This window comes from Numida meleagris, chromosome 1, assembly GCF_002078875.1.
Source record: "Numida meleagris isolate 19003 breed g44 Domestic line chromosome 1, NumMel1.0, whole genome shotgun sequence".
In the NCBI taxonomy this organism is placed as follows: Eukaryota; Metazoa; Chordata; class Aves; order Galliformes; family Numididae; genus Numida; species Numida meleagris.
In genome coordinates, this window is record NC_034409.1 from 192,753,686 (window position 1) to 192,767,544 (window position 13,859).

General features: G+C 46.2%; 1 protein-coding gene across 3 annotated transcripts in view; it reads left to right on the forward strand.

The window, feature by feature from the left end:
* Positions 1-13,859, forward strand: part of NUP98 (nucleoporin 98) — a 34,124-nt gene that overhangs the window by 2,331 nt on the left and 17,934 nt on the right. For 2 of the 3 annotated variants that reach the window (XM_021384077.1, XM_021384078.1), the window contains exons 3-15: positions 202-303; positions 430-609; positions 1,294-1,433; positions 2,463-2,570; positions 3,167-3,350; positions 4,806-4,969; positions 5,739-5,876; positions 6,436-6,520; positions 8,183-8,275; positions 8,679-8,819; positions 10,023-10,156; positions 11,597-11,784; positions 12,966-13,082. In XM_021384077.1, the coding sequence (XP_021239752.1) occupies positions 202-303; positions 430-609; positions 1,294-1,433; positions 2,463-2,570; positions 3,167-3,350; positions 4,806-4,969; positions 5,739-5,876; positions 6,436-6,520; positions 8,183-8,275; positions 8,679-8,819; positions 10,023-10,156; positions 11,597-11,784; positions 12,966-13,082 (1,774 nt within the window). Of the gene's footprint in view, positions 1-201; positions 304-429; positions 610-1,293; positions 1,434-1,857; positions 1,949-2,462; positions 2,571-3,166; positions 3,351-4,805; positions 4,970-5,738; positions 5,877-6,435; positions 6,521-8,182; positions 8,276-8,678; positions 8,820-10,022; positions 10,157-11,596; positions 11,785-12,965; positions 13,083-13,859 lie in introns of those variants that run through there. The other variant, XM_021384079.1, reaches the window with a different exon arrangement.

Here is a 13,859-nt window from a genome sequence, read left to right on the forward strand (position 1 = left end):
ATCACACAGAGGGGGAGTTTCTCTGTGTGTGGTGGGAGCAGGGTGCTGCTGTAGGCTGTCCAACTCGCTTGGCAGTGATGAGAAGCAAGCTGGCCACGCACAGACTTTTGTTTGGAAGTTAGGAAGGCAATAACTGTGTTTCGTTTCTAGTGCACGCGTTTAGAATGTGCTTTTGTCTGACCTGTGGTGCTGATTTTCCAGATGCTGGCTTTGGTACGACAGGTGGGGGAGCGTTTGGCACGTCGGCCTTTGGGGCGAACAACAACACTGGAGGCCTCTTTGGGAGCACCCAGGCAAAGCCAGGTACTGCAGCGTTAGGGCTGTGGGCAGAACTCTGCCCTGAAATAAGTTACTTTAAAAAAAAAAAAACACCAGAAACTCAAGCAGTTCAACGGTGGCAAATGATGCGTTGCTTGTTTCTGTCTTCAGGAGGCCTCTTCAGTTCGAACGCCTTTAATCAGCCAGCCACCTCCTCCACAAGCACTGGCTTTGGGTTTGGCACATCCACCGGGACGTCCAGCAGCCTGTTCGGAACCACCAGCACTGGTGGAGGCCTCTTCTCATCCCAGAACAATGCCTTTGCACAGAGCAAGCCTGCTGGCTTCGGGAGTGAGTAAAGCTCTTGTGTCTCCTGAGTGTTGCTGATGTAGCTTGACTGAAGAGCACAGAAAGTTGGATGTGTGTGTGTGGACCTTGTGCAAATGTTAATGTGGAGCTTTGTTGGTTTGGTTACATTGTTATGGTCCACAGTAGGTGCCAGTGTGGTACCCTGCAAAATCTGTAGCTGTGATTCTAGCCATGAGTTTTCAACTAATTCAAGCATAGTAACCAACTGGCATTTCTAGTCTTAACTAGCCTTTGGCTCTATTTGACTTCAGCTTTTTATTCTGCTTTTGTTGAGTAGTTCTGGTTGGTTTTGCTTCTGGTGCTGGAATGTTTGAAATGCCCCTTTAGCACTTGTGTAGTGCCCTGAGGCAGTAACTTGTGAAAAAAGGAAAACCTCCCTGATTGCCTTTGTGCACATCCATCTCCTGGCATTGTTGTCAGGGGGAGGATGAAACTGGAGGCTGAGGTTACTCTGCTATTTCCTGGGGTGATGAGTTAGGGGAGGATCTTCTGCACTGTGTTAGCAGACCACAGGTTTCCAACACTGCTGTATTTATTTTTTTCCCTTGCAGCTTATTTCACTTCCAAACAGTTTTCTGATTCAAATTGAATATTTGGCTTTCAGTTGTACATTAATGTTTGTTTTAGTACTGATCTTTGTTTGTTCCTTTTTTTTTTTTTCTTAAGACTTTGGCACAAGTACCAGCAGTGGAGGTCTCTTTGGAACCACTAACACCACTTCCAATCCTTTTGGAAATACATCTGGCTCTCTCTTTGGCCCGACCAGTTTTACTGCTACTCCAACTGGCACAACCATTAAGTTCAATGTAAGTTCTGTTTCACCTTCTTAATTCAACCTCTTGCTTTAGGAAACCATTCTGCAGTTGTTTGTGCAAAGCATGCTCTACGTCACCGAGCTTAAAAAAAAATAATAATAATGTGCAGGTCTGCAGTGTTTTGAAATTGCTTGAAAATACCCTGTTAGTCAGACTGCTGCAGTGGAAGTGGGGTGTGTAATTTAACTCCAAAGACCCAGCCTTCCTCTTTGTTCTGAACTAAACACCCTGAACTAAGGTGTACAGCTGTGTTACAGGGTGAGCCTTCCGGGCAGGCAGGAGGTGCCACAGAGCTCGAGGTGATCACAGCTGAACCTATTTTGGAATGTGGGTCAAAATAAATGCTCTTACAAGTCACCGTGGCATTGGCAATGTAAACTGAAATTTTGAATAACGATTCCCTGCGAGTTTTTTGGTTGAGTTCCCTTTAAGGGGGGGGGGTCCTTGAAGGTTCCGTGGCAGTTGAAAATGGAGGACGGCCTGGAAGAAGAGCTGTTGGAAATGGGGTAACTGCTATCTACCAAAAAGGCTGCTTTCTCCCCAGTATCTGTTCAGTTTGAGAATGAAGCGAGCTGGGAGTTCCGTTAGCTGCTCCCATGGAGCAGGGCTTTGCTTGGCATGTCTTGCTGAAGGCACAGCTGTGCTATCAGCTCGGGCAGTGTTAGAGTGGCACTGTGTGCTTCTTCCTGGGCCAGTGGGACGGAAACAGAGCTGAAAACATCAGGGATGGCATCATCCCTTGGCGCAGCTGGGGATGTGTGTCCTGAACTTCAGTGAACTACTGAGCAAAGCGAAACCGAAAACTGATGACGCTGCGTTGTTCCCAGTGGTAGTAGGGTAAATTCCTCTGCTGATTGCCACTGAGCACGCCTTCTTACAGCTGTAAAGATACCAGGTGTACACTGCTTCAGTGCCTGTGTTAGGTCTAGGTTTTTACAGCATCTGCCTAGAAGCAGCTAAACCTATCCATAAAAATCTCTCTGGCTTTTAGCTCTGATAACTTAACCTGTTCTCTTGCAGCCGCCAACCGGCACGGATAGCATGGTCAAATCTGGAGTTAGCACTACGATCAATACCAAGCACCAGTGCATTACTGCCATGAAGGAGTATGAAAGCAAATCTCTTGAGGTCAGTCGATAATGTTCCTACGCATTTATTTGGTGTGGCTGTTAGTGTTGTTCTGGCAGAGCTTTTTTTTTGACTGTGATAAGTATTGGGCGTGCTTACTAATGAACACAGCTTTCAGTATCTACACCATCCACAGAAGTGTCACAGAACAAAACCCATCATCGTACTGGGGTTGGTTTTTAATGGGTACACTGCAGTTTCTGAAGAGCTGCAATTCCATCCCGCCGTGTATCAGGGGGGTGAGAGATCCTGCTGGGAGCAGTCCTGTGCTGATGAGATAATGGCAGAGCCCGAGACAAAACTCAGTTGTTTAATGTAAACTAATGCTCCCAAGGATGTAACCGTGAAGCCCTTCTGTTCCAGTTGGCGTAGCTGATCCTTGAAAACAGGTTTCCTGAGGGCTTCTTTAGAGTAGTAAAATCAAAGCCCAAGCATGAACTGCAGTGATGCATCAAAGCTCAGGTCTTGTTTATGCAGTTTTTAAATGTGGAACCTTGATGCTGGAGCAGGCTGTGTGTAAGCATACCAGTGACACGGCTTTAACCTTATTCTGTGTAAAAAGAACCTGTAAAGAGAAGTGGGTTTTCCTTTACTAGGAGCTGCGTTTAGAAGACTACATGGCAAATAGGAAAGGGCCCTCGAATCCTGTGGGAGCAGGAGCGACTACAGGCTTGTTTGGGACTTCTACTGCTACTTCAAGTACAGCTACAGGACTTTTTGGCTCTTCTACCACTAATACAGGCTTCTCATATGGACAGAATAAAACTGCTTTTGGAACTAGTAAGTACCACCCACATGCTGTCTTAACTGTGACTGGACACATGAATGCTTTATTAAGCTATTTAAAATCCAGCGATGAGAAGGATGAGGAAGCGCTGGTGTGAGCTTAGAGTTTGATTAGGTGTGTTACCAACATTCCATATTTTTGCCATAGAAATATGCATTGACTTGCTCTTCAGGGTTTGTACGCTTCTTGTGCATCCCCAAAGTTTTGCTGGCTGACAGTTCCTTAGAGCATCTCTTTACAAGGACATCAGCTAGTTCACAGGGGACTGTGAAGCTATTGGAAGTGGAACCAGCAGGATACTGCTGCTGTGCACAGCAGGGATAGCATCAGTGGGTTAAAGATAAAGTCAGGGTGGTTCTTCCACTAATGAGTGAACATCAATTCCCTAGCGTTGGACCTGTAAGTTTATAGTAACCTAATGAGACTGCCAGGAGCTGTTCTGCAGACCCTTGCACGTTGTGCCAGCCTGGTTTCACGCCATTTGTTTGAGTGTTCTTGGATGGAAAATAAAAGCCAGATGTAAAGTAATGCATGTAGATAAGTGCTTGCATCTCTGGCAGTTGCAGGGTGCTGGGGCTCACCACTCGGTGGACTTTCTTGAACTAAATGAAAAATAAATCCTGAGAAGTTTGAGTGTAAATCTTACTGGTATGCAAAGCAATCAGCTTTTTGCCATAAGCTTAGATGTAAGTAGGTATTTGCATTTGTGGAATTGACCATTTGTGGATGCCCCGTCCCTGGAGGCCTTCAAGGCCAGGCTGGACGTGGTTCTGGGCAGCTTGGTCTGATGGTTGGCGACCCTGCACTCAGCAGGGGGTTGAAACTGGATGATCTTTGAGGTCCTGTTCAACCCAGGCCATTCTAGGATTCTATGAATTAGACTGTAAACAGATGAAAACCCTACACCTGCTGGGAACAGAAGCAATTCTTTGCTGCTTCTCAAGTTGTCAGTCCTTAATGGCAGGCCCTGCTGGGCTTTATCTTTGGGCTTGCTGTGGGGGCTGACCTAAGCTGCAGTCCTTGAGAAAGGTAACTGTGCAGGAGGCTGGCTGTGCAGCCTGCCTGGTGAGGCTGTCCTGGGCTCCCTGTGCTTCCCCTGGGGCCAGCTCTGAAGAGAGCTCTGCAGAGATAGTGAGGAGAGTTGTCAATGAGAAGAAGCAAGAGCTCTTCCATGGGCAAAGCTGTGGGAGTTGCAGAACCCCGTTATCAGCGTAGGGAACTCTGGCTGCCTCCTGCCCAGGTGGCTCTGTTCGCCTGCAGGTGCCACAGCTTTCCTTGTCCCGTGAGTAACAAGTGGGCCATATGAGAAATGGTGTCTTTTTGGTCAGATATGTCTATCATATTAAATCTGCTGGTAATTCAGGGTGTTAAATTGAATGTTCTGAGTGTGGATTTGGATAAATACTCGAGGTTTTTTTTTTTTTTAAACCACCTTCTTTGTGTTGTAGGTACGACTGGCTTTGGAACAGGAACGACAGGGGGACTTTTTGGCCAGCAGACTCAAACTACGAGTCTGTTTAACAAACCATTTGGTCAGGCCACGACGACGCAGAACACAGGCTTTCCCTTTGGGAATACCAGCACGCTAGGACAGCCAAACACAAGCACGATGGTAAGATTAATTGTTTACACCCTTAATGAGTTGTGGTATGCCTATTCCAGCTATACGGGGGAGGCTGTGATACGGTGATCCTGGTCTTCCTCAGATTATAACACAGCTTCCTTAGAACTAGAATGCAAAGCTCTGAATGCTGCTCTCTGGCTGAGGGGCTTCTTACCAACCAGAATTCTTCATTTATAGTGGAAGCTCACAGTTGACAATAAAAGCCTGCAGCTTTTCACAGGTAGCTGTTCCCATTCTGTTGAAGGTGTCTGCTCTCATCAGCTCAAGTATTTCCAATCATATTCACGCCGCTGATAAAATTCTGTTCATTGTTATTGATTGTGAACACCCTGTGGAAATTTAGTAACACTTCTGTACTTTCTGATGGTTAATGAGCATAATTGGTGGGCTCATCTGATAGAGAGAGACTACATGGCTGTAACATGTTGCATAGCCAGCAGCTCTGGCTACGGATGTGCTATATTCCTTCTTGGCATGCCACGACTTCTCTCAGAAAACCTGCTGGAATGGTTATTTCCCATCTTCATCACTCAGAGAGGGGAGGAAATCACAGTATGGAGCACAAATTCCTTTGTTTTCCTTTTAGTAACCAGTTCCCTGAATGAATGAAGCTCCTGAAATGTTTTTCACCTGCCTTTTCCCCCCCCCCCCCCCATCGAAAGGGAAAGCACTGCAGTATTGGTTTATTAACAGACTTCTTATATTTGCCTTCCATCATCGGCGCGAGGCGTTACCTTAACGGAGTTCCTTCTTGTAGGGTCTCTTTGGGGCCACGCAGCCCTCGCAGCCCGGAGGCCTGTTTGGAACAGCTGCCAGCACAAATGCTGGCACTGCATTCGGAACCGGGACCGGTCTGTTTGGACAAGCGAACACGGGATTTGGTGTTGGCGGTTCGGTACGTTCACACTTTAAAAAAAAAAAAAAAAAAAAATTAAAATGAAATGAAATGGCATCTAGAGTCCTCTTACTGTGTGCTGACCTCACTCCAAGCAGTGTTGTCCAAGTTAAGATACTTAAGGTGCAAAAGTAGTGGAGTTTCTTGTAAATCGAGCTAGTCAATAGAGCTAGTAATGTCTTGAGTGATGCAGGACAGTCAGGGAGAGCGAGCACCTGCCTGTGTATGGCTGGGGGTGCCTCTGCTTACTGCCAAAAGCACAAGCTTTTACATTTTGGTGCTCCCTTCCTGAGAATGAACTTGATTCTCGATAGCCAGGTATTGGGGTTTTAATGTGTTTTCTGTGGGAGTGGCTAGAGGAGTGAAAAACTTTGCTTCCAGAAGGAGGTTGCTGTACACTAGTGTGTGTGGCTTGCACGTGACGCCATGCTGGGAGCTGGGGTTGTGTGGTTGGAGTTGTGCTTGGCTTTAGTTCTGCTTCTTGCCTGCAGTGTAACTTTATACGCTTCTTTTAATATCGTGCTGTCAGGTTTCCAAATTCATGTTTTCTTCCTTCCAGACCCTGTTTGGTAGCAAGCCTGCTGGATTTGGAACCACCACGACCAGTACCTCGTTTGGTACAACCACGGGCGGCGGGCTCTTTGGTAACAAACCAACCCTGACTTTAGGAACCAATACAAACACTTCCAATTTTGGTACATATAAAAAAAAGTGGGATTCAATCACTTAAAAACTATACTGCATATACCACACACCTGGCTGCTGAATGTCGCATGCTGAGTGGTTGGGTGTTAGAGTCCTCAGGTAAGCCCTCCTTCCCATGGGTTGCTGCAGAGGAATGCCTTGGATCCTGCTTTGTACCTTTCCTCTGTGGTGCTCCCTGACTTACGACGTAGGTGGTTAAGTAGAAGTACCACTATTTCAATTAGTGCTTAGGGAGGTGTAACCTGTAATTAAGAGCTATTGAAATCAAAGAACTTATTCAATGTTGTGTATCTACAGCTTGTTAGACCCATCTGGTTGCAGAGGAGTGCTCAGGGACATAGGATAAAAACAGTGATACCTGCAGTTTGATGGCAGATATAAGATATATATATATATATAATATATAAGAGAGAGAAGAAACAGTTTCACTGATAGCTGCTGTCTTTCACTCTGTGAGAATCTGTGGTTCTGAAGGCCGGGATCTTGCATTAATGTTTGCCTCTGACGCTGATGTTGTGTTGGCTGTTCAGTGTGTGGTCAGGCAGGAGAAACGTGTACTTGTTCAAGGCAACGTCAGCCTTCCCTTGTCTCCTGCCACAGAGCAACAGGACTGTGTTCCTGAAAGGGAGCAGGGCTGGTTTTAGAACGTTGGAGATCCCGGCATCTCCTTTTTTTTTGTCTACAAAAACAGTTGAAAAAAGTGATTATTCTGCCATATCAATCTTCCAGAAAGAGGGAAGGAATTGTTGAGCTCTTAGACTGCCAGGGCAGCACTGCAACGGGCACAGCTCCATGGTGGTGACCGAGCTTGGGCCATTTGTAACCACATTTTGTTTGGAAATAGCTCTCAGCAAGGCACTTAGAAGCAAGGCAGCCACGTTAGTGCATTGGTGCTGAGTGGCAGTGAACAGTAGCAGCTGCAGTGTCTGTGTTAATCTCCCTGCATGGTTTGCAGTAATACAGTGTGCAGGAGAAGTGGAGTTCGGTTCCAGGGCGTTTCTGATGTCAGTTTGCAACTGCAGTTTTTTGGTTTAATTCTGTCCTCACACTGATGAATGCTCGCAGAATTAACCATTCACAGAATGGTTTCACAGCCTTCAGTTTAAAATCTGGCCTGTCTAGTGCTAGATTTGGGTTATGTTTAGAGATGCGTTTTGGAGCTGTGCACTCTTCTGAATCAGAGCTTGCTTTCTCAGTGAGAATCAGAAGTGTGTGTGTGGTATAAACAGTATACAGAGGGTATGTTCCTTGCAGGCAGTTGAAGAAACTAAATGTGCTTTATTCTGTTGCCTGTTGTAGCATCATAGTGTCTTTTCTGGCTTTATAAAACATCGGATTTTGTAACAAATTAAAAAGCTTAAGAAAGCAAGACAGTGAATTTCTCTACTAATGTTTTTACTTGTATGTTCATAACTCATGTATGTTTTTTTTACCACTAAAGTCCCTTCTTGCTGCTTGTTTAACATGCATTTTTGGGAATGGTGTGTTAAATTTGACCTTCACTGTGGCAGAGCTGTCTTGGAGTGGCTGATGCTTATTTATGTTTTAAATTGCATTGCTTATAGCTTTAGATTAATGAACTGCTGTTTGTGTCCTTGAAGGTTTTGGTGCCAACAATGCTGGAAATAGCTTGTTTGGAAATAAGCCTGCAACGGGGACTCTGGGAACAGGGCTTGGGACAGGCTTTGGAACAGGTAAGCAGTTTCCTGGCTTGGTTCTTGTCAGCTGAAGCACAGTCCTCAAACTTTGATAAAGTCTTTGTATCGCTCGCTAACCCTGGTGATACAGCAGTGGGTGCAGAAGCTTTGGCTTGAAGTCACGAACCTGTCTCAAATCAGTGCTACACAGCTGTGCTTAGTTCTGTGCTGAATGGCCTGTGAGAAGCTGTGGGCAGCATTACTTCTGGTGGTGGCTAATGGCTCAGAAAATGGGAGGCAGGCCTTGAAATCTCTCTTAGTCTGATTTGCGTGAGTCTGGAGCGTCTGTAGCATTCATGGACACGTTGAGTCTTTCTTGCAATTTGATAATGGGTTCTGTGTGGGATAAATTGGTTAGTAAGTTTTTCAAAGTGTTATAGTGAGCTTTCTCCTGTTGTAGCACTTGGAGCAGGACAGACTTCGTTGTTTGGAAACACCCAGCCTAAACTTGGTGGGACGCTGGGAACAGGAGCATTCGGAGCACCAGGATTCAATACATCAACTGCTACTCTGGGCTTTGGAGCCCCTCAGCCTGCTGTGGGTAAGTGCACATGAGCCCCAGTTCAGCTGCTGCTTCCTTCCTGGTTTCAAACATGTCTAAGCATGGAAATACATCATCCTGCTCAGGTAGTGTGGAGGAGAACAAACGCTCATGTGTGTGTCTGAGGCTGCTGCTGCTCTCAGTAGCAAGGCAGGCCCTGGTGTTTTTCCCTGCTCCGTGTCACGTGTATGTTCTTTCGAGTGTAATTCACAGCTACTTAACATTATTAACGCTTGCAGATGTTTTAGTGCTTTCCTTTCAAGCTTGGTAGGATGCTTCCCTGCAGTCAGGTTGGGGCAGTGACAGTAGGTAATTTTAAAAAGAGGAATGTAGCATTAGTTTCCTTTGTCATTCTGACTGGGGGAGCCAAGGCTACTCACCAAGTGAGCGCAGATTCAGTCACAGGTGTCGTTCTGGAAGTCACAGTGCCTGCCTCCTGCTGCAGCTGCATCTTGTTGGGCAGAGCTGAGCACTCAAGGAGTGGCACACGTGGCCATGGTGCTGTAGCCCATCGCAGGTGGCAGTGTCAGGAAAATGGTTTCCAGTGGGATGTGGGAGGGGGTGGCACACAGCTCTGTGTGGGAGGAAGGGGCCCATGAAAGCTGGCTGCTGTCTGAAGCTCACCTCCGTGCTCGCGTGGGCTGTGAGATTGTCAGAGAGGAGCTGCTGCTGCATGAGCAGGCAGGGGTGGATCAAAAGATTTTTAGTTCCTGGAATTAAAAATAAGATGCTTTGTGCTCTTAAACGTTTCATAATGTGATCTCTATAGAATCTTAATGGGAACTACATTTGGGTGCTGTAAGATGGACAGATTTAAGAGGCCTTTTTAAGAGGCTCTGTGTTTGATCACTGCAGCAGGAACGTCAGAATTGCAGCCAAGAGTATTTTATTTTCCATAAATTTAACATATTAATGCCTCAAAAAGCCAGTATACTAGGTAAAGATTTTGGAAGGCCAGGCTTGTCCTGCTCTTGGGGCTCTGTACACTCTCAGTTTTTAACGGACGCATTTCCAAATTCTAAGGAAGAAACGGGATGTGATTTCTTCCTTCAGAATTCTGAAGAGCGGGGGAAAAGGAATGCTGTTAATTTAGGATGTGGAACTCCCGCGAGGAGATCCTCTGGCTGAGGGGTTGTTTCTTCTGTCTACCTTGATTCTGTTAAGAAATCTGTTGATTGCTGCACACTGTTGTTCTTCTTACAGCGCTGACAGATCCCAACGCGTCGGCTGCCCAGCAGGCAGTCCTCCAGCAGCACCTCAATAATTTGACTTATTCCCCCTTTGGAGATTCTCCACTTTTCAGAAACCCCATGTCAGACCCAAAGAAGAAAGAAGAGGTGAGTGCATTAAACCCAGTGTTCTGGGAAAGATTTGAAATGGCTTCAGTTTATGTATTGTACTCTCTGTCGTATCTTCCTTCACTCAGGTATGCAGTGAGCAGTGTAATGATGCCATTCATGTACTGATGCAGGATTAGCTTTTTTTCTTAATGCTTTCCAGGACAAACTGCTTGTCCTGGGGCTTCGTTTACTTCTTCTGACACATCTCTGCTTTGACTTTGGAGTTCCTGCAGCAAGTTGCATTGTGTGACTGTCTGTGTTGGGCGAATTTCTAGCGTTTTGCTTGAGCTTTGCTTCTGACCTGTTGATCAGTTTAAAAACCAACTAAACGTACTTCTCAGAATTGTAAGGGCTAAGGGATGTTATCAGCGCTGTCCTTCCATGTTCTGGAGGCTGAGTGTTCCTGCGTAGTTGGCGGAAGCCATCACGGTGCTCCCAGGGGTCTCCTTCCCAGGCTGAAGGACATGGCTGCTGCTTTCCTGTGTGCAGGCTCAGCCCTTTGTGAGGCTGGGCATGGATCACGGGCACACAGGTGCAGGTGTCTGCCTACACACAGCACACTGAGGCAGCACCCTACATAGCCAAGGCACTGCCTTCAACAGCACCCACACAGAACACCACGGGGACTCACAGAGACAAAGCAGAGACAGCCAAATCACTTCTTTGTCTTTGGCTGACGAGGGCTGAAGCTCCGTAGTGAAAGCACACAGACTCGTGCTCTGTGCATTCACCTGCACATTTGTGGATTTTTTTGAGCTTTGGCTTTGTCTCTTTGCCCAATACCTCTGCCCAGATCCTGAGGCCTCCTAGCTGCTGACTCACCTGCCTGATATCCTTGCCAGGACAACTCCAGATGCTGGCCCCACATTCACTCCTTCATCTCTCTCCAATTGAATTCTCCCACACAAGTTAAACTGAGAGATGACACTGAAAGATAGTTCAAGTTTTTAATATTAAAAAGAAAGGAGAGATGGTTGTGATCAGGCACAGGGCTCAGTCACACAGTCATACTGACTGACTGATAGGGGTGTACACACGGCCAGCCTGTTTCATACCTGTTTAGTTTGTCCCCCTTCGTTGTAGCTTCCTCTAAGCATTCTTTAGGCTTGCATGGTCTCCCTGGAATATCCAAAATCCTCATGTTCTTGGTTTCCTGCTGCTTAGCAGTTACAGCTCCGGGCAGGGCCAGTTCAGACTTTGCTTTTAGTGTCTTTGCCCATCGACGTGTGACTGGAGACTTCTGCTCTTCAGCATTTTCTGTTAGCTGTCATCAGCCAGCTTTGTGTCTGTCCTTGTTTATTGGTGTCCCATCGTGTCTTTTACTTCTCTAAGCCCCGTGGCTGGATCACCTTAACCGAGCAGGTACTGCTGCCTTCCACATCCCCTTACAATACATGATATGGAAACTCCAATTCTGCTTCTTTTTTTTCTCCCCAGCGGCTGAAACCGACAAACCCCGCAGCTCAGAAAGCCTTAACAACACCCACCCACTACAAACTGACCCCGCGTCCAGCAACCAGAGTGCGACCAAAAGCTCTGCAGTCTGCTGGCTCTGCTAAATCCCAGCTCTTTGATGGTCTGGATGACGATGAGCCATCCCTGGCCAACGGTGCCTTCATGCCAAGGTTAGTTCTTCTGTTCTGCATCTTGGAGGGAGGAGATGCAAGAAGAACTCGTAGCGTCGCTTCAGTTCTTCTGATCAGAGGAAGTCTTGAATTCCACCGCTTTTTGTGACCTGATTCAAGTATGAATAGCAGTAAGAGGATTGAAGATAGATAAATGGAGATAAATATTTTCTATAGAGGAGATAAAAAGGCTTACCTTAAACTTATCTGCAAGTAAGCTGTAACGTGAGGTGATAATTGGAGTGAAGCTTCTATGAAGACAGTTAGAAATGATATAAGGGAAGTTTGTACAGTGTGCAGCTCCCTGCAGCTGAGATCGTAGAGTCATCAGGCTTGCTAATACTGTCAGTTTGAAGGAAGGTGGATGATTTGATGGCCTAATGCTGGTTCTGTGTCAGACTCACAGCTGTTTCTGTTGGAATTGAGGAGTAGTGCTGTGGATGTGTCCTACTGAGGCTTTTGGTTTCAGTCCTTAGGAACACTGGTGGCAATCAAACTGAAAAGGGCTGTAGGTGGTTTTCATTTTTATTTAAACAAACAGAAATACTTCGGGGAAAGATGAGTCAGTCACTGAAGGAGCCTCTAAGCTCAAACTAAAAAAAAAAAAAGTAATTTTTGAACTTAGTTTATTTTTAATTTAGGCTGAAACATCTGCTCACTTCGCAGGGAAAGAGCAGGTTATGGAATTAGTGTTTTATTGAAAAACACCAAATGAACAAGAAAGTCAGGAAAAGCAGGTGCTTAAAATGTTCCTGTGGTTGGTGGGGGTGCTGGGGCTGCACACTGCAGGCAGTGATTCCTGGTGTGGCCTTCAGTTTGCTCCTGAAGTGTCCCTGTGCTAGAAGAAGGTCTGCACCTGTGGGTCAGGCTTCCTGTGCAGGGTTGTGTGCTCCTGCTGGAAGAGCACTGTTCTGTGAAAACAGGTATTACTGCGTTTTACTGAACTTGGGTTTTGAAGCTTTCAACTACTTGTGCTTTTTCTATTTACTCACAAGCCAAAGCTTAGCATGGGGTTCCAAAAAAAAGCTTTTAATAACTCGTCTTCTACAGTGCTCTTAGGATTTTGTGTGTCCTGAGTGTGGGAACAGGTCTTACACAGATGTTCCCAGTCCCTGGAAAACTCAAATGAAACATCCATGTGGTGGGTGTATCCCAATTTCTCTTTGCTTTTTCTTTTTCAGGAAGAGCATCAAAAAGTTGGTTTTGAAGAACCTCAGCGGTAGCAGTCTGTTCTCGCCTGTCAATCGTGAGAACGATGACCTGGCATCTCCATCCGAGTACCCAGAGAATGGAGACAGGTATGGTGATGGGTGATGTGCGTGTTTAAACGTGAAAGAAGTGCGAACTCGTTATTCCTGCCTCTAAATGATGGTTAATAAAGTAGGTAATGATTTCTAGGGATGTCATACTAGCCATTTGTGGGAAGCAAGTTGACCTTCTGGGAGGCTGAGCTGCTCTCAGACTGGCCATCTGTTCTACCTGTATGGCTACATACCAGCTCACTGCACCCAAAATGGGGAGTTCAGAGGGATGACTTCTGTGGATATGTCCCCCCTCGCCTCCTGTAGGGACAAACTGTGCCATTTCTTGAGGGAAATGCTAAACCTGAGCCTGAGGTGAGGAGAGCCTTCTCTGTTTAGTCCTCCTCGGTAATCTGGGAATTCCACAACAGCTTTGCTAATCCAGATGTGTCACAGTACTGAGATTGCGCTGCATGACAGCAGTGAGGAAGCTCTGGGCTGTCCTGTCCCCTCCCTGCCGCAGCCAGTACACCAACTTCTGAAAAGCTGTGGCCATCGTTCCCATTAACCCCTTGGTTGTTTTGTTTTTCCTTTCCCAGCCCGTGGAGGGGGCAGAAAAATCCTGAGTAGCTCAACTTCTTGATTGTATTGAAAGCTGCTAGAAGTGAAAACTGATTACAGGAGTGGAGAAACTTTCTTTCTAACCATCTTAGTCCTAACCTAGGTGGTTCTTAATAGGACAGGAGCATTTGTTAGCTGCATTGCCAGCAGCTGTGTACAGCAGACAGCTCTGAAGCTGTTGTTTTAGAGTGGCTGTAACAGTAGCATCTTCGT